Raw genomic sequence first — 23,730 nt, forward strand, 5'->3', positions numbered from 1 at the left:
CCTAATCTTCTATGATTCCTCTATCCCTGTCATCCAACTGGAGTCCCGCAGTGCTTCACACACAACATGGACAAAGGCCCCTGCACCCCAGGAGGCAGGTCAGTATCCCCTGCCCCAGTTTATAGAGCAGAGAGGGGAAGGAACCTGCCCAAGGCTGCAGAGAGAAGCTGTGGCAGAGACAGAAACAGAACCCACGTCTCCCAAGTGTCAGCCCAGTGCCATTGCTACAAGCCCAGCCTCCCCCGGGTACAATGTGGGCAAAGGATGTGCTGAGCCCCCATTACCCGCCCGTGCCAGCCCTTACCTTGGTTGTCGTTTCTAAAACGATTTCCTTGTGCAGCAGCTCAGCCACCATCTTCACGTGGCCTTCCTTGGAGGCCAGATGCAGGGCATTCAGCCCGTTCTGGAATGAGCAGAGAGGCGGGCTGGTTAGCCAGGTTGGGGAACGCACTCATGGAAGCTGGGGGCAGCAGAGGGGAACCCTGCTGCCATGGAGCCCAGGGAGCCGGGGCTGCAAACACAAAGCCCACGAGGCTGCATGGAGCAGAGCGAAGCCCTGGGCCACCAGCTGCTAACAACGTTGAGCCTTTTGATACCAGCTACCCTAGACCCAGTGCAGATCTATCATGCTGCCCCACCATACAGACGGGGAATCAGAGGCAGGTGTAACTTGCTCAAGGCCTCAGAGCTGGGACTACGATTCAGCAGTTCCTGGTGCCCAGCCAGTTTGCTCTCCTTGCGAATTGCTCCTCTTGAAGCAGGGACATCAGAATCCCAGAGCTATAAACCCCGGTGAGGAGCTGCTGCCTCAGGAGATCAGCTCACATCAGCATCCAGATGGAGCGAGGAGAATCCACTGGCACCTGGTGTTTTGGTGCCTGCCATCTGCCCACCCACAGTGGTCCTGTGCCAGACAAACCTACCAGCATCTGGCAGCAGCATCACCACCCCCAGCATCGTTCCTCCAGCAATGCCCCTGTGCCAACGCTCTGCACAGCGGGCTACTAGGTTTAGCACAAACTCCCACCAGCCATGCCAACACCAGGACTCCCAGCAACACCCACCGCCCCAGCTGGGACAAACGCCTTGTGGTGCTGCTCTGACCGCTGCCTGCTCTACTCACACACACCCTGCTGCCTGTCAGGGCCCAAATCTCTGCCCAGGTCGCTTTGAGCCCAGACGCTGATTGGGCCCAACTGTGCTCTCACACCGGTTCCTGCTGCCTTAGACAATGCCAGCGCCCTCGGGCCTGCCCAATGGCTCTTGCTGCAGCAAGAAGCTCCTGCGTTGAGGCTGCCTCTGAGCAGATGCCACCCCCATGTGCCCACCCCTCCCCCTTCAGAGGGTGCTGCAATCAGTATGTGTGGTGGGCCCTGCACTGGCAGGGCGCCCCCAGCTCAGGTCCCCCCGGCCCCTGGTGTCTGGGATGCCACTGGCTGCTGCAGGTGAACACAAGTGTCCCAACTGTTTTCCCTTTGCCAGCACAATGCTCCACTCCTCCAGGCATTCGCTCTTAGTATCGGCATGGCAGCAGCACTAGGGGCCCCGCTCAGAGACCAGGAACCCTCGGGCTAGGCACAGTACAAACCCCGGCTCACTCCCAGTACATTGGACCCAGAGCTGTGGGCTCCAAAGCCTCAGCTGGGAGCAGCCCTCCCTACCCCTGGGGAGTCCTGCCCAGAGCCCCTTCCCAGAGGATGTCTTTACAAGGCAGGCGCTGCAGCAGGGGAAGCAGCGGGAGTGTTTGCCCTGCTGTCAGAGCCCGACGCCGAGACGCTGCACAGCAGCTGCTGATGCAGTCTTCTCCCTGCAGGAGCACCTTGCACTGGAGGATGAAGGCTGACGTAGTACTTGGTGCTGGAGCTTACTTGGGAGCCGTGGCACCGTGAGGGGCATGTGCTATGGATTGGGCTCAATGAACTCCGGGAGCCATGAGCAGCTCCATGAGAAAGATAACGACACTACATCAATGCAGCTCTCCCTGCCCATGCAGGGCCCCGGGGCTCATCTGCTCACTTTGGAGGTCCTGGAAAATCCCCACCCTGGCACAATGACATTAATACGATGGGCTCAGCTCAACCCCCACAGCGCACAACTGGGAATGACTTACTGTCCCTGCTGAAGAGGGCCCAGCACTAGGTGCTGCAGGTCAGCATTACGGTACCTTGGCAGGGCGAAGGTGGGTGTGCACACGCCCAGAGCTCGGCTAGCAGGGGCTGCAGGTTAGGACTGAACTGCACTGGACCAGCCGGGAGGGACAAGTCTGCAGAAGCCCTAACATTCACCAACATTGAAATAAAAACTTAAAATGTAGCTTGGAGCTCTGTCTGGGCCACTGATCATATCAGAAGCAGCAGCTGTCGCTAACCTTGGCTCCAGACACAGGCACACAAAACCCGCCAGGTATCAGAGGAAATGCCCCAGGGGAACATTTTTCACTGAAGTTACCATACAAAACATTAGCTGCAAATATTAGGTCATTTTTTTCCATCAGCAGAAGAACCAGTTGCAGAGGCCTGTGTCCAATGGCAAATGACTTTCACACGTCTCTGTTACCCTACAGCGCCCGACACGATGTACAGCTCATTCCCCTTCCCCTTTGATACTGTTTGTTCTGCCCTTCACTCAGCTGAGAACCATTCCTAGCCAACCTAGCAGGGGAGGGATAGCTCAGTGGTTTGAGCATTGGCCTGCTAAACCCAGGGTTGTGAGTTCAATCCTTGAGGGGGCCACTTAGGGATCTGGGGCAAAATCAGTACTTGGTCCTGCTAGTGAAGGCAGGGGGCTGGACATGATGACCTTTCAAGGTCCCTTCCAGTTCTAGGAGATGGGATATCTCTATTTATTTATATTTAACCTTGCCTTGTGGTTCCCGTGCACCCCTTAACCCCCCACCCCCCAATGCTGCACTACTGGGGCTGCAAACCCTGCAAGGGGAGGCCAAACCCAAACAAGGTGCTGGTTTCTTCCTTGCTTTGCAAGCTGCACAGGGAGAGCCCAGGCGTGCTGCTCTCACTCAGTTACAGCTTCCATTGTCTTCACTGAGGAGTGAGGAGTGCAGGGTCAGGAGGAGACTGTGCGGCTGTTAAGCTGCACACACTCCAGGAAACTGTGTCATCAATAAAACAACCCCCCCAGGGACATTTCTACTAGTGCTCGGTTTGGCATCTCTCCTACACACAGCCTCGGTGTGCAGCATGGCTGCCCAGCCAGCGCCCCAGTAGCATCTCACCACAGCCAGCTATCAGCACAGTCAGCACCCGAGAGGCCGCTTCTGCTCTTATTTCGGGTGCCCAGTTTGGTTTCCCAGGGGTGACCACCAGGGCTGGGGTGGTGGGTGGGGAGGGGCTTAAACCCTCCTAGGCTGTTTCAACTGGGACTTCTGCCCCCAGAGAATGTCTCCTGCACCTGGGTGCTTCCTCATTTCTGCAGCTGGGTGTGTGGAGCCCATCTGAGCTGTGAGCATCTGCTGCTGGGGACACTCCTGCCTGGTGCATCACACGTGCTGTCTGTCTGCTGGTGCTTCTCTAAACCGGTAAAAGGTCATTGTAGGGCACTGATTTGTCTCCACGGAAATCCGGCTTGGGGGGAGACACAAGGAAGGGCTCCCAGCAGCACCCCTGGGGTTCCAGCTCCAACCAGCTTCCAGGAAATACTCAACACTAACATTCAACTTAAAAAAACCCTCATGGTTGAGTAATTTTACTAAAAATATTACAACAAAAAAACTTCAAAAACAGACTCCAAGGAGAGACTGCTGAATTGGAATTAATTTGCAAATTGGACACCATTAAATTAGGCTTGAATAAAGACTGGAAGTGGATGGGCCATTACACAAAGTAAAACTATTTCCCCATGCTTATTTTCCCTCCCCTACAGTTCCTCACATCTCCTTGTCAATTGCTGGAAATGGGCCATTTTCATTACCACTACAAACAGTTCTTTTTCTCTCCTGCTGCTAAAAGTTCACCTTAACTGATCACTCTCCTTATAGTGTGCATGGTAACACCCATTGTTTCATGTTCTCTGTGTATATATATATCTTCCTACTGTATTTTCCACTACATGCATCCAATGAAGTGGGCTGTAGCCCAAAAAAGCTTATGCTCAAATAAATTTGTTAGTCTCTAAGGTGCCACAAGTACTCCTGTTCTTTTTGCGGATACAGACTAACACGGCTGCTACTCTGAAAACTAAAAAGAGGCTTTCCGTCTATCTCCTGCTAGAAGGGCCCCTTGCAAAGTACCAGAGCCAAGAGATGAATTGATTCCTTGTAAAATATTCTTCTATTCAGCTCTGGCAACAGCCCTAATCATACCAGAGTAAAACCTACAAATCCACACACATCTGCTGAAAATTGACTTGAAAGACTTTCAGATCCCACGAGGGGACAGGCATCATGCCAAGCGGAAATGCACCTAGCCTGGGAGGATGCAAAGCTCCTAGAAAAAAGCTGAAATGGAGAGATGGATATTATGCAGTGAAAGCAGATTCTGTAACACACACACACACACACACACGGCCATAGACACACTCACTTGTAACTAACACACACACAGAGCGAGAGAGAGCACATGGCTATAGACACACATTCTGGAATATTTGCATACCAGGCACGTGAACACAGACACACAGGTGCTCTGTCCATGACACACACACGGCAATAAACACACTCAGATTCTCCCTCTGTAACACACACATCCTGTCACTTACAGGGGTAGTAAATATCCTCTCAGATGCTCGGAAACCTGTGAAAAATCTTTATTCTCCGGCCCCAGAGTGACGAGCTGAGTGTTTACAGTCTGTATCCAAGCCTCAAGAACAACGCAATCTGTTCCATCATTTGCCCCAAACCAACCTGCAGGACTGGAGCCTGTGCAGTGTCCTAATCTGAGAGCATCATGTTCCCACATCTAACTGCTGTGAATGCCACCCTGAAATATTCTGCCCAGTGGCTACATGCACAATGCACTCTATTATTCGGAAAACACGAGAGATGGGGCTTTGCTCTCCACAGGGAGCAAGGTACAGGGCCTGGGCGAGGTTACAGATTAGGAGATTGACCTGGCTGCACACCTGGACAGACTAGAATGCTAGCTCCTATTGACCAGGGAGCTGGCAGCAACGGGCCTTGCCTGTTCTCAGGTCTCAAACCGAAAGCGAGGGCAGCGAAGTGCCTGGGAATCGGACAGGCATGTGGAGGAAGGAGATGCACAGTGAAGATGCTGGTACTGGTGCCGATGATGATGATGGAATCGGAAGGATGGGGATGAAGATCAGATGGCATGTTAAGGTCTCTGCATTTGTGTAAGAATACAGGGCCTGTGGGATAGGTCTGACCACATACATCCCCTTTATTACATACAGGACATGTGAGGTTGGACCTTTCCCACAGGTTTGATATTCCCCAGGAGGAAAACCCAAAGGTGCCATCTAACCACAGCGAGATGCACAAAGCAAACGGGAACCAGTTTGAAGACATCACTGACGGAGGCTCCTGACTGCCGCAGTCACACGCTCCCAGGTTCTCCCAGTCCAGGCAGTACAACGTCTCACCAGCAGCAGGCTTGGCAGGGCTCCCTGCACGTCACCGAATGGAGACTCTGGCAGAAGGGAACCCCACCATGCTAGGAAAGGACCGTTCAGAACCAGGCACATGAGCTCTGCTCTCTACCCGCATAGCCTCCTCCAGGCCCCGGAATTCCTTCTCTCTGGGAATAACGCGATGGGGCGGGGCACTTCCCAGGTCTCCTCAGGAGCTTTCAGCTAGTCTCAAAGGTGAAGTAGCATGGTTCAAGTCACCCTCTATTCATGGCCTCTCACACCCTGGAAGTAGCCACTGCCCCCTCAGCTCACTCTCGCCTGCTACCCCCCAGCCTTGGGGACGCCCAAAGCTGAGTGCAGAGCCGGCGAATGAATGGATCCCAGCTTCCCTTTGCATCCAGCGACGCCGTGCTGCACCAGGCAGGGAGCTCCAGAACTCGTAGGAAAAGAACGTGACTCAGAATTAAACTTCCCTCGCCCCCCTTTAAACCCTCCCACACCCATTCCCAGTGATCTGAGAGAGCAGCGGGCCCGTTCAATACCCTCACTGAGGAGTGAGTGAATGTACCCAACCCAGGAGCAGGGCGAGCATGCCAAGTAATCGGCCTCATGCTGCAGCTCAGTACCAGGGCTCTGCTCCCCCGGGGAGCCCACACGAGAGAGCAGCAGTTGGGTTTCATGAGCGTGCTGGATTCGGAAACGAAAGCACAGCCGCTCGGAAGATCCTGCCTGGATTTGGTGTAAGTCTGTGATCTACTTAGCGTGGAGCCTGGCACAAAGCCCAGGGGCCTGGCGCTAAGGTGAGGGTGAACTGCAAAACTGTTCAGATCTACAAATCCTTCACATGCTGGAGATTCAATAGCAGCATCCCCATGGAGACTTACACGGTAGGTAGCAAAATACACAATCAGTTCCTGCTTTGCTTACCTGCCAGGACCTAGGCAGGGGTCCGAGTCTCCATCCCAGAGGAAGGAGCCCAGGAAAGGGGAGAGCCCAAGGGAACAGCTTTCATTCAAAGAGTTTAAAGGATCAGCAAAGGTAGAGACTTTCTACAAGTCAACTCTGGGCCAATTCACTTCTGACTTCCACCCCTGCAAGCCCACACACACACACACACACACACACACACACACACACACACACACACACACATACCACCATGCACACAGTGCACACACACAGCGCGCCGTGCACACAGTGCACACACACAGCGCGCCGTGCACACAGTGCACACACACAGCGCCGTGCACACACACACACACACACAGAGTGCCCCCCCATGCACTCCAGCCCTGGGAAGCACACCTACGCCTGTCCATGGCCACAGGTGCCCCCCCACTGGGCTCCCATGCTGCTCGCGGTCTCTCACTGAGGAGGCAACAGATGAGAGTTCAAGCAGGGAGTGGAGCTCGGAAATGCTCCCCCTCCAAGCAGGGCTCCCCAGCGCTGCCCAGAGCCCTCGCTCCCCCCATGCTTTACCTGGCGACAGGGAGCAGGCCCAGCCCTGATGGAGTACCCCCCATTCCCCAGGGCTGGCCTGGGACAGCTCCAGGGCCTGCGGCAGAGGGGAGGGACACTCCTTAGCCTGCCCAGGTTGCTCTGTCCCTGAGGCCGGGAAGCAGGATCTGGGACGGCAACTAAGAGATAACAAACCGCTCCAGACCCCGGTCCCCCAGCCAGCCCAGCAGCACCCCCTGCGGGGCTCACTCCACAGCCACGTGTGCCGGGCAGGAATTGTTGAGGCGCGCTCTACTGCTGCTCTGGCTCTAACCCGGACCAGCTAATGGCACCTACAGGGGACAAGTGCATGGCTGAACCCAGGGAGCACACAGCAGGGGCCGGGGCTGGGGCAGGCCCACACCGGAGGGTCAGAACCACCAGGGACAGACAACGTTCTGGTCACAAGCCTGTTGAGATGAGTTCCTGTCTGCATCCTGTAAAACTTGCCCATACCGGTATTGCCCTGGCCTCTTCTTTTGTCATTCAGTGTTGCACGCATTCTAAAACAATATGCATTTCCTCACCTTTTGGGGGCGAAGCCAGACTTTGAGGCACCTGCTCCCCTACTTGGTGTAAACTTTGCTTGTGCCAATCAGAAACGAACACAAACAGGTTTTGGGCCCCATCCCCTATGACACTTCTATGATGTCATAGTTGATACTTTATGGGCCTGCCTGCCATGTGCAGGCAGGGAGAGGAGAAAGAAAAACAAATCCTGTGTATCCTGTGTACACCCGTAACCGAGCCTGATCACCTTGAAGCCTCTCTCTCAGCTCACGTGTTTCAAACAGAGTGTCTACGTTTGCCGGTCGTTATGCGTTGGTTTGTATTTGTAAGTATCAGTTATTACTAAATGCTGCATCTTTGTTTATAAATATTGTTAGTAGATATTTTAGTCATTGTGTGTTTTAAGTTTCATTAACTCTATTAGCTAATCAAACGCTGCTCCCTTACCCCTTGTAATTATCCCCAATAAAACTTTAAATTGATTAATTTGTGTGTGTGTGTGTCTGCAGTTTGCATCGTGACCCATACTCTCCTTGCATCCCTTACCAATATAGTCTATTGCCACGTGCAGCCTGGTAAATAACAGGCCTGCCTTTTCTTTCACCCCTGTGTGCCCGTGGCAATCCACAAAGTCGAAGTCTCTGGGCTCTGCCAAGCACCCGCCAAGGGGCTTGTTCCTTCCTACACAGGGCAGTGAGCCAAGGCTCTATCAGGGCTAGCAGATGCCCCAATGGCCTTTGCTGCTGGTCCCAGGGGCTGGAGAGAGTGCATGACCCTCAGTGGGAGCAGCAGCGCCAGGGTGAGGGTCCCATGGCGGGGGTCTGCACGGGGACAGGGGCTCCTGCCAGAGCAGCAGGACTGGGAGCTCCATGACCCGCTGTGATCTCATCGTGTCTGTCAGGACATGGAGACACAAGTATGAGCCAATGTCCCTGCAAACATCAGAGTTTCGGTGGGCAAGTCTGAGTCCACATGAAAGCAGAAGCACGTGGGTGCACATCTGTCTGGGGGGAGCGTGCGAGCGGCAGTGCGTGAGTGCACATCTGTCTGGGGGGAGCGTGTACATTTGCATGAGCCATGTATGCGTCTGACAGACTGATTGGTGAAGAGAACATCAGTTCATCCAGCTGCAACAGAGACATGATAACTTTCTCCTTCCTCTGCCCACAGTGATGCTTCCGCTAACCTTCCAGTGGCCCCACACAGCCCCTGCACCTGTTGGATGCCAGTCAGCAAAGGCGCTGCAGAGGCCCAGCCCAGAGCCGGATGCTGGGAGCAGAGGAGTTCTCTCCAAGCTGGGAGAGACAGCAGGCGCCTGCTCCCACCTCAAGAGCAAACTCTGTTACAGAGAGCTGGGGCTGGGCTGGGCTCTCGGTGACAACAATTACCCCCTGCAGTCAATGGAGTTCACCCGGCGTCACTGGGAGCAGAGCATGGCCTTTGATGTGCTCCCAGGGGCTCGCTGGAGTCAGGGCACGGCAGCACTGTACAGGTACCCCCCATCCAGCGGTGTCGAAAAGGTACTGTCAGGTGCAACCTGCCTGTAGCACCTGCTCCTGTAGCTGCAGTGGGTGGATCAATGGGAGTGGTGAGTATGAATGGGGCGGCTCTGGGGCTCAGCACAAAGCAGACGCACATACACTGACACTGTCTGCAGAGTCTGCACGTCAGAGCTCACCCCCCTCTAGCCCAGCCTCCTCTTGAGAGCAGCCACTGCAGCCTGAGCCATCCCGCCCCCCCGCAGGCACCTCCCCCTGCTCAGCCCAGGCAGCTGCCCCACTGTTGTTGACAATCCCTCTGGAGACTGCAGCTCTCGCTGCCTGGACAGAGGAGCCAGGCCTGGCAGTGTGAGTGGCTCCACCAGCCCAGCACCTCCAGGGACCCATAAGGGCCTGGCATTTCAGCAACACCCCTCTCCACCTTCATCCACTGTGCTGAGAGCCAGGGGACCAAGTGCTGAGGGTGGGGAGGTCCATAAAAGGCCCTGAGGATGGGCCTCCAGGCCCCCATACTGCACCTGCCACTGCTGATCTGCCCTCTATCCTGTGACGAGCACTCTGCGCCCCACCCAGCGGCCTCAACCCCCCCACACCTCTCAGGGGAGCCGCAAGCCACGCTCCCTGTCCACCAGTTCACTCCCCTTGCTACCCAGCAAACATCCCCACTCAGGGGCGGTCATACATGGGCTAGAGGGCACATGATTATAGGATCTCAGGGGCTGGTACCAGAATCCTAGTGACCTTAACCTACCTGATTGCAGGTGTTAATATCTACCCCATTCCTCAGGTGGTCCAAGGCTTTGTCCAGGTTCCCGGATCTCGCAGCCCTCAGAAAGCTGGTTGCAGCATCGGCCTGGGGGAGAAAAGAGAGCACACGAGTCAGCATGTGCCCAGGCTCCTACCAGCCCCATGTCGGGGCAGGGTACCCATTGCAGGGCTAGGGGCATGAGTCATTCCCAGAACTGAGCACACGCTGTAGGGAACAAGCTGCACCAGCCAGCTCCAGGGCACCTAGCAGAGATCTTTCATCAACAGTGGGCTCAATCACCCCATCCCCCCAATTCCTGCTGCCCCCGTCCCACACCAGCACAGGGCCTGTCGCTAGCAGGCAACCTTTTCAGTGCTGGAGCCTGGCCGGGGGTCTGTGGTGAAGCAGAAGGAGCTGTGGCTGAAGTGCCCCCCAGCAAAGCTGCCATTTATATGCAGACCCAGCTCAGGAACATGAGGGAAACGGCTTCCTTCCCCAGTGTTCTCACCCTGCCTGGCTCTCACCGGCGCTAAAAGGCCTGAGCCAGCCGCCGGATGTGCAAGAAAAGGGAGCAGGGCTCTCAGTGCTGCAACAACAGGCAATGCCCCATTCAAACCCTCCACTGTGCCTGTCCCAACCCTGCTTCCCCTCCCGGCCCCTGCCAGCAGGGCAGGCTCCCCCAGCTGTGCTGGGAGGGGATTGCATCGGGTCAATGGAAGGGATGGGAGGAGAGCTCTGTCAAGCCCAATGTGTTTGTGCACCTCGCAGAAAGAGGGCTTAGGGTGCTACTGCAGTGCAAATATTCCAGCATCATCACAATCTCGGTGTGAGGCAGTTAAAGAACCAGCCGCCTGACCGGGGCTGCAAGTCCCAGCAGCGACGGCTGCACTGGGACCAGGAGGGGAGGGAATGGATGATGGGGCACCATGAGGGATGCGGTCCCTGGCCACTTCATGGCGAGGCTCTCAAGGCTGGCCTGACACAAAGCAGCTGGGGAGAGATGGAGAAGGTAGTCACAGAGTCAGGCTTTCCACAGCTACAAAGTTTATAACCCAGCAATACCCCCGACCACAGCTGGGCACATCTGTCTGGCCCACGGTCCTGTTCCCCTGGCCAGGAAAAGTCAGAGGGGAGGGACATGGACTATTTCTCCATTCTTGGCATGGAAATCAGTAAAAAATCCTTTGAAATAGACATGCCGCGAATCAACAATGAACCCAAGCTTGCTACAGAGCCCTCCTTCTCCACACCAGACATCTCACCAGTTTATCCAGAACCATTTCCAGCCGCTACTGGTCCTGCTTGGCTCTGCGGGGCCCCCTCCCAGCTCTGTGTGCTTGTCTGGGACACAGCCCCTGGCCTTGGCCCCCAGCCTGAGCAGGAACGCAATGCCCCTCAGGAAGCGAAGCAGGCACAGCCCCCGGTGAGACATGGCTAACTGAGACACTTGGGCTATTATTAACCTTGCACTTCCTGTGCAGGGTGATGCTAATATAGTCCTGGGTCATAAAGCAGGAGGTGACAGAGCACAGGGCGGGGGGGCAGGGAGAAGCGCTTCGCACGCTGATGCAGACCCTGAGCCTCTGACCATAGCCCCCTAGGAGTGCATGCTTGGGGCTGTGGCTTGCTGCCGTGTCGGTGTTAGGAAGAGGGGGCGTTAGCTAACATGAGGGGAAGACAAGAGAGCTGGTTAGCAAGTCAAACCCTTGGCTAGGCCCATCCCCAGGCCACACCTGGCGGCTTCCCTCAATACTAGAACTGCCTGTGGGCATTAGGGTGCGTATTATGGCAGCACCCAGGGGTCTGGGCTCTGCACAGATACACAGAGACAGTCCCTGCCCTAAAGAGCTTATGCTGTAAACAGGCCAGGCTGGCCGGGTGGAAAGATAACCACCCTTCTGTTGCGTATGGGGACCAGGCCTAGAGAGATTTGCCCAGAATCACACAGGCAATCTATGGCAGAGCCAGGAACCCAGTTCTCCGGCGTTCCAGCCCAGAGTTGTAAGCTCATGGCCACCCTTTCTCTATGGACGAGCACCTATTGGCAGAGCTGGCCAAGGGCTGGCAGGCCCCAGCCATGGTTCAGTAACATTTTCAAAGCAAATCATGACTTGTTAGCAGCAGAGCAAAGCGAGACTGGGGCGGAGATGCTCAAAGGTTGTGAGAAGTGACTTGGGACGAGCCAGGTCTCTTGGCACAGAAACTACAACAACCGGTGTGGGTTAAACTACAATGATAATAAAACCAACTCTGCTCTCTGGAGAAAACCATTCAAATGGGCCTAGAAGGGACCCCAGTGTTGCAGGGCTGAGCTGCTCTGTACTAAAGCAACGGAAGTAATGCCAGTAACACACATTGATTGGGTGCTTTGCACCCCAAAGGATCACACAACACTTCACAAACAGGAACTAGGAATTCAGCCACCACTGAAATGCAGCCACCTCTGGGGTGATGCAGCAGCTGTTTAAGTAACATTATGCAACAACTTGGGAAAGGAAGTGAAGAACAGTGGATCCAGTTGAAACTATGGGGCAAACGCTGAGTGGCAGTAGGTGATGACCCAGGCTGGGACTTGCCCAGGACACCAGAGTTCACACACCTAGGGCCTGATATTCAGGTAAGCATGGCACACGGAGTCTGAGCTCTTAGCAATCTGACCCCTAGAGTCATCTTTCACCAGGTGCCTTGGAACATGTCTGTCAAGTGGGCAGGCCCGCTCAGTGGAAAGGCAGCCACTTCTGCAACACAGCACCCCTCATGCCAGGCAGGGGGACTGCTCTGTTCTGACCCAGCATGAGGCAGCACGTAATCACCAGTGCCTGGCCCACCTCAGCTCGGTCCATGAGGAAAGCTGGGTGCTCCCCTGAGACTGCAAGGCCCTCAGAGCAGGGACAGTCTCTTCTGGAACGCATGATGCACAACACGGGTGCTGCTACACAAGCCAGTGGTACCACGGCTGCAGGCTGAAGCAGTGTCTGGGCTTGGGGCTCCATTCTCTCTCTGCAGTAGTTGTGGGTTCGCTCAGTAGAGTGAGGACATCCCAATCACCCAGCTCTCTCTCCACTCCAACTGCAGCCTCCTGGTCTGATAACCGACTGACCTCTCTGCTCCCACTTCAGGGACATGCAGCCAAGCCCCGGCTATTGCTATCGATCCAATCCCACGCGCCAGAGAAACAAGAGTCTGATTATTACTTGGGCGGCCGTCCCATCAAAACAGCACTGGCTGCCCCCAGTAGCACCCAGCCCACCAGGCTCACCCAGTCCTTGCCACCATTCAGCCCTATGTGCAGCAAGTTCCTCAGCCGCATTTCTTGCGGGAGCCGCTGGACTCAGCACTGGCTAGCAAGGCTCCTGGCGTGAGCATACTCGGCATTACAAGGAAGAGGTGCTGGAGGCAGCGCTACGGTTTCCGATCACAGCAGAGCAACCTCCTCATGCCAGGCAAGTGTGCACGGTCTGTGGGAACATCCCTGCCTGCTGGCCCCCTCCAGCCCTCCGAGGAAGACCCAACTCCAAGGGACTGACCTGCTGTTTATGGTGCAGAGTAACGAGGGAGGCATCACGTGGCACTGAGATGCCTTCTGCTCAATCAGGTTTATCTACTGTGATAGACAGGACCCGCGGCCAGAGACGTCCCCATGCCGTGCTCGGCAGTGCACAGTTTGCACGCTGAGCCTGGGGTGCTGAGCTGGAGAGTCCACGATTCACAGCAGGGCAGAGCTGAGCATTTTATGTTGCAGCCTCAATGCAGAGGGATTTTCCAGCTCTGGAGCCTGCTAGAAGCCTCCTTTGCTCAGTCAGGAGCAGCGGAAGGGCAGCACCTCAGCTTGCTGTGGGCATTTCAGCCGCTGCCCAGAGACCTTGCAGAGAAATCCCCTTGGAAGCGCAGAGCACAGTACAGCTTCCCTGTCCATAACACACAGCGCTGCGATGATTAAAATGAGATAACTCCACGGGCTCCAACAGCCCGTGGCTGCCAAAGCCCGGGCACAGAGCGGAGCAGGGAGGTGGCCAGGAATGCAGCTAGAAAGCAAACAGAAAAGCAAAGCAGAGCTCGCCTGGTGCACAAAGGAGAGGCGTGTTGAATACTCACAGCCGTGTCTGGACCGGACCTGCCCTGTCGAACTGCCATAGTCCAGCACTTGAGCTGAAACCCAAACCTGGTCTCCCCTCACCCCCCTCCTTAGCTAGCTACTCCCCGGCTTTGTGCGAGCCAGTAAGTTACACTGCATTCTGGCTAAAAATATAGGCTCCCTCCTCGCTTCAGCGCAGGCCCTGCAGGGCTCGCCAGACGCTAATGGAATTGGTTCATTTTCTCTCTATTATTCTGTCAGTCGGGATATTTACTACTGAGCCTCCTCCAGAAAGCAGTTGGCTGCTGCCCAGGCCAGGGCGTGGATCGGAGCTGCTGGTGCCCTCCTGAGAACGGCAGAGAGGATGAACTCAGAAGACATGCCAAGGAGCCTAGTGTTCAATGGTCAATGCATGCCACCAAGGAGGGGGGCTGCGGTGTCCTTGTGGCCACCAACTGCTGGGGGACAGGGCCCTGCAGACCAGGCTGAGGCCTGGGGGAGCCAGGCAAACTATTGCTTTTCTCCCCACAACCCACGTGCATGTCTCAGGGATGCATATCGCATCCTAGGATGTCAGACAGCAGCAGCCAGACAACGCGGGCAGCCTGAGAAGAGGGGAGGGCTCAGCTTGGATATGGGCGGCACAGGAAACAGATCTGTGACTCTACTGTCTTCTTGGCACTACAGTGCGTCTGTCTGTCACTTCTGGGTGTCTTTTCATGGTGACTCTCTTCTACATCAGTGAGTCACCATGTCAGAGGCCAGAGCAGATGAACTCAGCCATTGAAAAAGTACCAAAGGGATGATAGAGCAGGGCTAATTTCCAACAAAAGGACCTTCTGCATCATTCTTAAAATAACGGCAGGCAGGTTGAGAGGAGCTCAGGGGGAATGTGTCTGCCATCAGCCCTGCACACACACACCCCAGCATGTTCACTCACCACTTACACAAGTACTTGCACGCCCACACGCACTCATTGCCTCCATACACAGAGAAGCCATTTGTATTTTTCTGTCTTCAAACTGTCTGGACTGAGTCTCTGTGCCTTTCTGTCTCCCGGGCAGTTTTCCGGGACAGTTTAGTCCAATGGGAGGAGATATTCTTCCTGGCATTGCCCACTGAACGCAAAGACGAGAGAGACTCGATGGGAGAAGGATCAGACCCAGACTTTGCCGAGGGCTTTGCAACGCCCAGGACGAACGGCCAGAGGAGCACATGACACTACTCTTATTCTACCTGCTTTCTGCTGACGATTTATTCCCCCTTTGTCCCTCCCCGGCACGGGGCTTTCCCTTCAGTCCCGAGCGCTGGGCTCTTCCTAGCAGTCCAGCCCAATGCAACACACATGTCAGGCTCTCGATTCAGACTCACTTTGCACTCGCTGCACCACCCTCTGTGGGACTCACCCAAATTGGGAGCCACTTTCGAAACGCAGGCCCAAGTATCTGCCCAAAGCCCGCGGTGAGCAGCTGGAAGAGCCAGCGGGGGAACCTCAGCCCTGGCGCCTAGTCCCCCGCAGTAACCACTGCTCTGGGGCACTGCTGGAGCTAGCTGCAAACAGAAAGCTACAAACTTCCTGTAGTTAACAAATGCATACATGAGAGACTGTGCAAGTCCCTAAACCTGGGCTCAGGCTGGGTTTCCAGGCCCGTAGTCAGAGGATCGATGTCCCAGATCACTGCTCAGGACACTGGACAGGGACAGAGTCCTGCTCTCATCTCCTCCCCTTCAGTCCCACCCAGGCAGCTCTGCACAAGGCTGATAAAGGAAGGGAGGTTACTAGTAACTCCACCTTGTTCCATGAAACACAGTCACATTTATATCAGCCCAGGGAGCCCGCGCTGCCTTTGGAAGCTCTGAGCAGATAATGTTTTCCATGCAAACACCCAGCACCGTGAGTTCAGCCCCCAGTTGCTAGGGTCCCTGGAGGCTAAGGCTGCTTCAGCAATGTTACCTCAGTCACTGAGCTAGGCAGGTAGCACGTAGTGATCACTGCTCCTGACGGACTAAAGGGTATGCACATGTAGGACACTTGTTACCCCACTCTCCCCGCCTGCTTGTCTGCTGGACTGTACGCGACTTGGGACAGGGACTATTTGTACAGCACCGAGCACAAAGCCCCTCCCCCCCGTCTGCCGGACTGCACTGGAAATGCTGAATAACAATGGCACGGTGCACATCTGCCGTATTTATTGGTGGACAGCAGCAGCCGGGGCCGGCTCCAGGCACCAGCTTACCAAGCAGGTGCTTGGGGCGGCCACACCAGAGAGGGGCGGCACCTCTGGCTCTTCTGCGGCAATTTGGCTGGTAGTAATCATTATAACTTCCAATTTGCTGAGGACCTTCCCTGCGACAGAGGGGAGATTTGCACATGAAGGATCCAGGGAGATGACCTGGCTAGGAACATGGCAGAGAAGAGATCCCAAAGCCTGTGACCCGAGTCAGGGATTCCCTGGCCGTCCAGCACATCTATGCACTGTACTCTTCCCAGGCTGGCAGCCCCAGAGAAAGGTGCCTGAGGAATCCCCCAAGAGCAAATCCCAGATTCTGCATAATGAAGGGAGAGCAAGAGGAGAGAAGGGAAAGAAGGTCCAGGGCTCCCTCTCCAAAGAGTTCCCCACTGTCCTGCTCAGGAGCTGGCCCCGACAGCTCTGCCAAGGGCAGCACTGACTACTTCCACCAGCCGACAGAGAGGATGCTGGGAAAAGAGCTGGCACCTGCCAGACGGCTCCCAGGAAGCTCTGATACCTAGATCGGTTTTCCTGGCACCTCCCCATGGGTTTTCTTGTATGACCCCAGTGTTTGCTGCTGCAGAGATCCCCAGGCCCCTCCACCACCTGCAGTGGAATGGCTAGAGCACAGCAAGCAGCTAGCCAAACCAGCCTCTCTGCCCGGCTCTGTGGGAAGAGACGCACTTACCGTGAGCCGAGAGCTGGGGGATTTGCTATCGATTTGAGCTCCTACTCTGAAAGGGCCTTTACGCTTTCCCCACATGGCCAATGATATGCAGCACAGCTGGGGCCTGCACAGAGCGCTCCTGCTGCTGGAGTCCCTCCCCACACAAACAGAGCTAACAGCGAGTCCAGCAGCAGCACCAACGGTTCTGTTCTGGGAACTGAGTAGGAATAAATGGGCTATAGGTGTTAATACCATTTAATACTGTTTGATGCTGAATGGTGACTAAATTATACTAACCCCTTAAGCCCATTTATTCCACCTCAATCAGTACAATTATTATAACAGTTTTCACCCATCTAGCTAAGCCCCTCCTCCTTACCCCGGCATCTCTGTGATGCATCTTCGGAGACCCCAGCCGGCCCACAGGGACAGTGGCAATGGACCCACTGCAACTTAGATATCTCCTCTGATGCTAAATATCCCCCAGACACCATTTCTCAGCTTCCACCCCCTGCCAGCAGACGAGTGACCTATCAAATTGCACCCAGCCTTGTCCGCCTCAGGATCCGGGAGCCTGCCGTGACAGCCCCAGACTACTCTGCAACCTAACAGAATGGGCAGATGCCTCCTCACTCACACGTGGGCTCAGGAGGGGGATCCTGCAGCTGCCTGTGTGCTAGTCCCAATCCCCCAAGAGGCAGTGGCTGCAGACATGAAGTGGGCTCCACTCTCCCCGGAGTCCTCAAGGACAATGTTGGCACAAGAACAAATGGGTAAAAACTGGCTATGCAGAAATTCAGGCTGGAAATTGGAAGGAGGTTTCTCCCCGTCAGAGGGCGAGGTTCTGGAACAGCCTCCCAATAGGAGTGGTGGGGCCAAACAACTAGTTTTAAGAGACAGCTGTACGAACGTATGAGTGCGATTGTCTGACAAGTCTGTGTATGAGGGAAGGGGCAGGGCTCAGCAGCCCTGGGACTCACTTCCAGTTTGTCTTATGTTCCTAACAGCTCAAGCATCAGGGCTTCAGCCTGGGTCAGGAAAGGGTCCCCCCCAGAGGGGGCTGGTCTCCTTCCTCTGGAGCATCAGCGATGGTGACAGCTGCGGCTGGAACATTCGGCAGGGTGGGCCAGGGCTCTGCAGACTGTGGTGGCACCCAGTATTCTCTGTATCTGGTGTTTGGCTGGCTGGTTCTAGTTCACACGCTCGGGGTGTCACTGACCCCATGTGTGGGGCTGGGAAGGAATTTCCCCCCAGGTCAGACTGGCAGTGACCTTGGAGGGTTTCACCTTCCTCTGCACCATGTGGGTGTGGGTCACTTGCCAGGATTCTACCCTGCAAGTGGGTATACCTCATTTAATCATTTCCCTGCCACTTGGGGGCAGGGCGAGGCTCAGGCACTGGGGCACCTCGGTCCCCCCTGTTCGCTGCCTGTGGCGCACAGCAGACTAGTCTACTGTGGGCTGTGACACTTCGGTCTCACTTTGGTTGTTGGGTTAGTGTGCGGGTGTTGGTGGCCAGTGAAATACAGGAGCTCAGACTAGATGACCTGGTGTCCCTTCTGGCCTTGAACTCTCTGGGTATGTCTACACTGCGATAAAAACCCTGCGCGCCGAGTCTGAGCCCAGCTCAGCTGACTCGGGCTCAGGCTCCAGGGCTAAAAATAGCAGTGTAGGCATTTGGTCTGGGCCTGGGCTCGGAGACCCTCCCCCCTTGCGGGGTCTGAGAGCCAGGGCAGTCATGGCCGGGCAGCAGTGTAGACATCTCCTAGGACTCTGCACTCCTTGCTGGCAGGGAAGCACACAGCAGAGCCGACTCTATCACAGGGCTTTGCTGAGTGAAGTTTCCCTGGGCTGCTCTCAGGCGGAGAACTTGAAAGCAATTCAATCCAATTAAACCATTAAATGCACGGCTGTCTCTTGAGTTTTACCACTTGTGATAACATTACAGCTTCAAACTCCTGTCTCCTCCACGTCCTTTGGACAGCCATGTGCTCCTATCAGCAAGGTACTTAGCAGCTCCTGCTCAGCGTCCCGCTGACATCCGCTTGCAAATCCACACGTCTGAGGCTCAGGAGCAGCATGTGGCATACTTTATCTTAGCTAAATCAGACACAAGACAGGATGTAAAGCTGCTCCCATCACAAGCATGAGTCAACCTGGAGGAACCGGGTCAGGACAGTCCACTGCCCCAAACCCACCTTGTTCCTGCCACCTAAGCTGCTTGGCAGACAGATTGTGCATGCTAGCGAAGGGCTGGGCTAGCGAAGTCACTGATCGCAGGGCAAGAGCCCCGTCACAGAGACAAGCTGCAGTGCTAAGGGGAAGAGGCAGTTTTGCCTTTGCCTACCCACAGGTATCCCCACTGCCAGGGCCGGCTCCAGGCACCAGCCCACCAAGCATGTGCTTGGAGCGGCGCCTGGAGGGGGGCGGCGCGGCGGGGCGCTCCGGCCCGAGAGCGGGGCCGCGACTGGGCTCGCCGCCCTCCCCGCGGAGCTCCTGCCGCCGGGGGCTCTCCGCCCTGCTCCCGGCACTCTGGCCGCCGGGGAGAGCAGAGAGCCCCGGCCGGGCTCGCCGCCCTCCCCCAGCGCTCTGGCTGCCAGGGAGAGTGGAGAGCCCTGACTGGGCTCCCCGCCCTGCTCCCGGCGCTCTGGCTGCCGGGGGCTCTCCGCCTTCCCCCCCGGCGCTCTGGCCACCGGGGAGAGCGGAGAGCCCCAGCCGGGCTCTCCGCCCTCCTCCCGGTGCTCTGGCCGCCAGGGAAAGCGGAGAGCCCCAGCCAGGCTCGCCGCCCTCCTCCCGGCACTCTGGCCGCCGGGGGCTCTCCGCCCTGCTCCCGGCGCTCTGGCCGCCGGGGAGAGCGGAGAGCCCCGGCCGGGCTCCCCGCCCTCCTCCTGGCGCTCTGGCCGCTGGGGAGAGCAGAGCCGCGGCGGGCTCGCCGCCCTCCCCCCGGCGCTCTGGCCGGTGGGGGATTGCTTGGCGCCCTCCCCTGCCGCGCTGGGGGGAGGGGGCGGCGGGTGGCTTTTTTGCTTAGGGCGGCAAAAAAGCCAGAGCCGGCCCTGCCCACTGCTCAGCAGCACCAGGGGTGAGTGATGGCCAGCCACACAGCCAAGCTGATGGAGAGCCAACCCTGCGTGCTGCTGGACAGTGCTGGCCTTGGACACAAAGCAGCCAGAGAAGCCTGCCAATGACATGAAACAAAGCCAGAGGTTCGCAGACTTGGTGTTAGGAACGGAGCAGGGGTAGGAAGGACTCCTGTCCCGTCCCTGGAGACCAGTGCAGGACACTCCCCTCCAGTGCATTAGCCTGTGCTTCATCCCATGCAGTATGGCTCGCCGCCGGCAGGCAGCTGTGTTGTACAGAACACAGAGAAGGCCCCTGCTCCAAGAAGCTGACACCTGCCACTCACTGGAATGCTAATTAACACGGGGGTTACCTGGTCCCAGTAGCCGGGGCTTCCACTGCTTCCCTGGAGTATGACTCTGCCATCTGATAGATGGATCCAGAGGGAAATGGTTTCTGAGGTTCAGCCCTTTCTTCATTTCCATCCAGTGGTCCTAGCTTCACCCTAAGCAAATCCTCTCCACGTGTTCACCACCTGGCCAGTTATCACAGATCCCTTCGGCTGGGTCTATCAGCCTCTGCCCTCCAGATCTCCAACCACTGCCTCTCACAGTGCAGCTCCCCTGCTAGTGGGGGGCTGTGCTGTGTAACTCGGCTCAAATCAGACCTGGGGTGAACATGCTGGCAGCACTGGCCTATTGCTCCCTCCTCGGGTTCGGGGGGAGGGGAAGGCTAATGTAGCCATAGTCCCTGTGGTCATTTAGCCAAGTTAGACACAAGCAGCATTTCTAATCTTCTCCATAAATCCATCCACCTGCTCTCTGACCTCGTCATGCTCTTCTGCATGGCCCCTCCCTCCCGCTGTTGCCTTGCTGGCATCAAGGTGCCCAGATCAACAACCGAGTCCTTTCCCACCCCGCTGCTTACGTTGAGAAGCTGCAGCACCTTTGACACATGCTGTCAGGTCTAACAGAGAGCTGGTCATGGCTCACCCTCTATGGTCCCCCAGGGCTACACACAGCCAACTGACAGGGCGTGGAACAGGTCGGCCCTTGTCTACACTCCACTATGGCAGGTTTTACAGCCTGTTCTAACACAATGAAACTTCCCAGCACAGACAAGCCCCCACCACCACCTCCTGGCTCGTGCCTCTGCACAGGCAGCCCCAAACAAACAGCACTGTCTTACTTATCATCCCGAAAGCTCCTCCCCGACAGGCGCTCCATTGCTGTCCAGCGCACCAGCTTTCCGAGTGGCATGTCTGCCATCCGGACAGAGCTTCCCAAATGTTGTAGCTGCACCTCCCTCAGGTTGCTATTTTCTGCCCCATGTTTCTAAGCCCTCAGTGGGTCCCTTTGTCCTACTTTGGCCTCCCGAGTGTCCGCCCCTGCCCCTGCAAACAGCACTGAGATGCTGCTTCGCTTCCTCATCAGATTCCCTAGTACAGGGGCCCGACACCAACCTCCTTGGTCCAAGCCCAGCACTGTGACCACGGCCTGGCAGACAGCTAGGGTGACCAGATGTCCCGATTTTATAGGGACAGTCCCAATTTTGGGGTCTTTTTCTTATATAGGCTCCAATTACCCCTGTCCCAATTTTTCACATTTGCTGTCTGGTCACTCTACAGGCAGCACCCGTGCTAACGGGCTCAGGAAGAAACAGCATTAACACTGCTGTACAATGTATCCATATTGCACTTCCCCAACTATGGCAAATGATTTGGGGAGAGAGGGAGGCTGAAGTTTTTCTCAACCTCCAGACATTTTATTTTGCTGCTTTCATTACCTTTCCCCCATTTGTTAGGTTACAGGCACCTTCTGTATCTGAAACTTTCTAGCCCCGGATCTCCAGCCCAGGCGTTTATGCCAGCTGGGATGCCTTTTAATTCCCTTTTAATGCCCCCAGTTTAACCATTTTACTGGGGAATGGTATTTTGAACTGGCCCAGACACCAGCATAAGGCAGTGGGGCTGGCTGGGCTGGGACATGAGCGCCATGGCCTGTCTGATGTTCCACAGCAAGCAAAGGATCACTGCCATCAGCAGCACTTCTCTGGCCTCCAGAACCCTCCCCTTCACAACCAGAGAGAGACATGTGGCATCAGTTGAATTCCTCTTGCATAGCTCCAGAATCAGAGGCAGCAAGCCGGGGGTGAAGGGGAAAGGGACTGGCACCGCACAGGGACCTAGGGAGGCTGCTAGCTGACCCAGCATGCTGAGGTCTGTGCCAAATAAAACCCAACCAGCTACGAAAGCCTCTCTGGAGTGCACGACCCAGGCTAGCTCCAAGGATTCTGTGTACTCACCAACACAAGAGAACACCCAAAGCCCCACATCATCCACTGACCAAATCCACATTGTTTTCAACTACAAAGGGATTCCATTAATCCTTAGGGCTCCAGGCACCATTTAACAGCCAGCTTGTAGGTCAAGGATTAATGCAGACCACAAGTCCTATAGGGATCAGGGATAAAACTTCCCAATTGTCCTGGGTTACAGGGGGGAAGATCAAAGACAGAGACATGAAGTGATTTGCTCCAGGTCTCACAGCGGCTTAGTCACAGAGGCAGGAACAGAACTCAGGACTCCTGACTCCCACTCCGCCGTGTTCCCTCTCTCTTGCCGGGGAACACAGACCCTGGCAGGGAAGTGAGAGAGGAAACCATATTTCAAATATTTCATTTGGGGGCCAAATTCTCAGGAACCGCTTCTAGTTTGTCACCTCTGTTGTATATGTGCAGTCGCTTGCGACCACAAATAATGACACAGACACTCTTGGCGACCGCCGTCCGGCCTGCCATTCACCGATGCACAGTGCACTCAGAGCCTGGGGTAGCTAGATCTCTGGTGAGTCATTTAAGGTCTTAAACAGCTGCTGTGGCTGAGAATTAGAAATGCTCCTCAGCTCCCCCCCGTGGGTGGGTCCCACTTGGCTGGAAGCTGCAGCCAGAGCAGCTTTGGGGACACAGAGAGGGAGGGTGCCACAAGGAGCAGTTTGGAGGGAACAGCCCGCTCCAGTGTGTCAAAACCCTTTGATAAGGGCGTAAATCCTGCTGCTCTGAGCACATTTGTTCCCAGACTACACCCATGTGACACAAATGGGTTTTCTGAGAAGCAGGATTAAGAGTCTGTCCTGTTATTCACAAATCACAATCGCCCTGGATCAACAGCCGGGCAGCCAGCACCAGCAGAGGTGTTAATAGAACACCATCCCATGGTGTTTGACCAGGGGAGCCAAGGCTATGAAAGAGTTAACATGGCTGCAGCTCCTGTCAGCATGGGCCATGGCATGCACACCCCAGTGAAACCTGTCGCTCCCTCCTGAGGCTAGCAGGAGCCCCCCGCAATTTTGTGCCTCCTGAGCGGGGAATGCTATTTTTATATCACCAGGTTCTGACTTAAGACAAACCTCTAGAGCTTGTTGTTCATGCATTACACCTCTTATTACAACCTACCAGGGCTTACAGCTGGTTAGAGAGACACAGCAGCAACGTGACTACTTGATTTTTTACCTCTTACTCTCCTAATGTACTTTCTTCCTGGACCATGACAGCAAATAAATATAGCTGAGTCTGTGCAGACGGGGGGGTGCAGAGAACACACCAGGAAAACCCAGTGCACAGAAGGTATGTGACAGATTGCCACTTGCTAGTAAAAATCAGGGACAAATTCTGGGCTTGCCTGGTGCAGCCCAGAGAGTGGGGGCAGCCTTTCAGGGAAGGGCATGTATGGTGCACCCAGCCTCATCTATCCGAGACACTGCACATGGCTCCCAGCACTGAGGAGAGGGGCTAGGTTCCAGCACCCACCGACAGTGCCCCAGACCCAAATCTGGTTGGTTCCAAATAGATTCGTTCTGTGCCCAGGGGAAGGCTTTTAAATGTTGCTTGGGAGCAGCTTCTAAT

The 23,730-nt window shown here is 55.7% G+C and overlaps 1 protein-coding gene across 15 annotated transcripts in view; it reads right to left on the minus strand.

Moving 5' to 3' along the window:
• The window catches only part of ANK1 (ankyrin 1), a 74,217-nt gene that overhangs the window by 48,791 nt on the left and 1,696 nt on the right, over positions 1-23,730 (minus strand). For 11 of the 15 annotated variants that reach the window (XR_010598681.1, XR_010598680.1, XR_010598679.1 and 8 more), the window contains exons 2-3: positions 9,802-9,903; positions 305-403 (exon numbers count right to left, since the gene is read on the minus strand). Coding sequence is in view for 11 of the 15 variants with exons in the window: in XM_065584777.1 (XP_065440849.1) it covers positions 305-403; positions 9,802-9,903 (201 nt within the window). In the remaining 4 variants the exon portion in view is untranslated. Of the gene's footprint in view, positions 1-304; positions 404-9,801; positions 9,904-13,893; positions 16,152-17,150; positions 17,318-23,730 lie in introns of those variants that run through there. The other 4 variants (XM_065584774.1, XM_065584772.1, XM_065584778.1 and 1 more) reach the window with 4 other exon arrangements.

Source organism: Chrysemys picta, chromosome 2 (genome assembly GCF_011386835.1).
Source record: "Chrysemys picta bellii isolate R12L10 chromosome 2, ASM1138683v2, whole genome shotgun sequence".
Classification (NCBI taxonomy): Eukaryota; Metazoa; Chordata; order Testudines; family Emydidae; genus Chrysemys; species Chrysemys picta.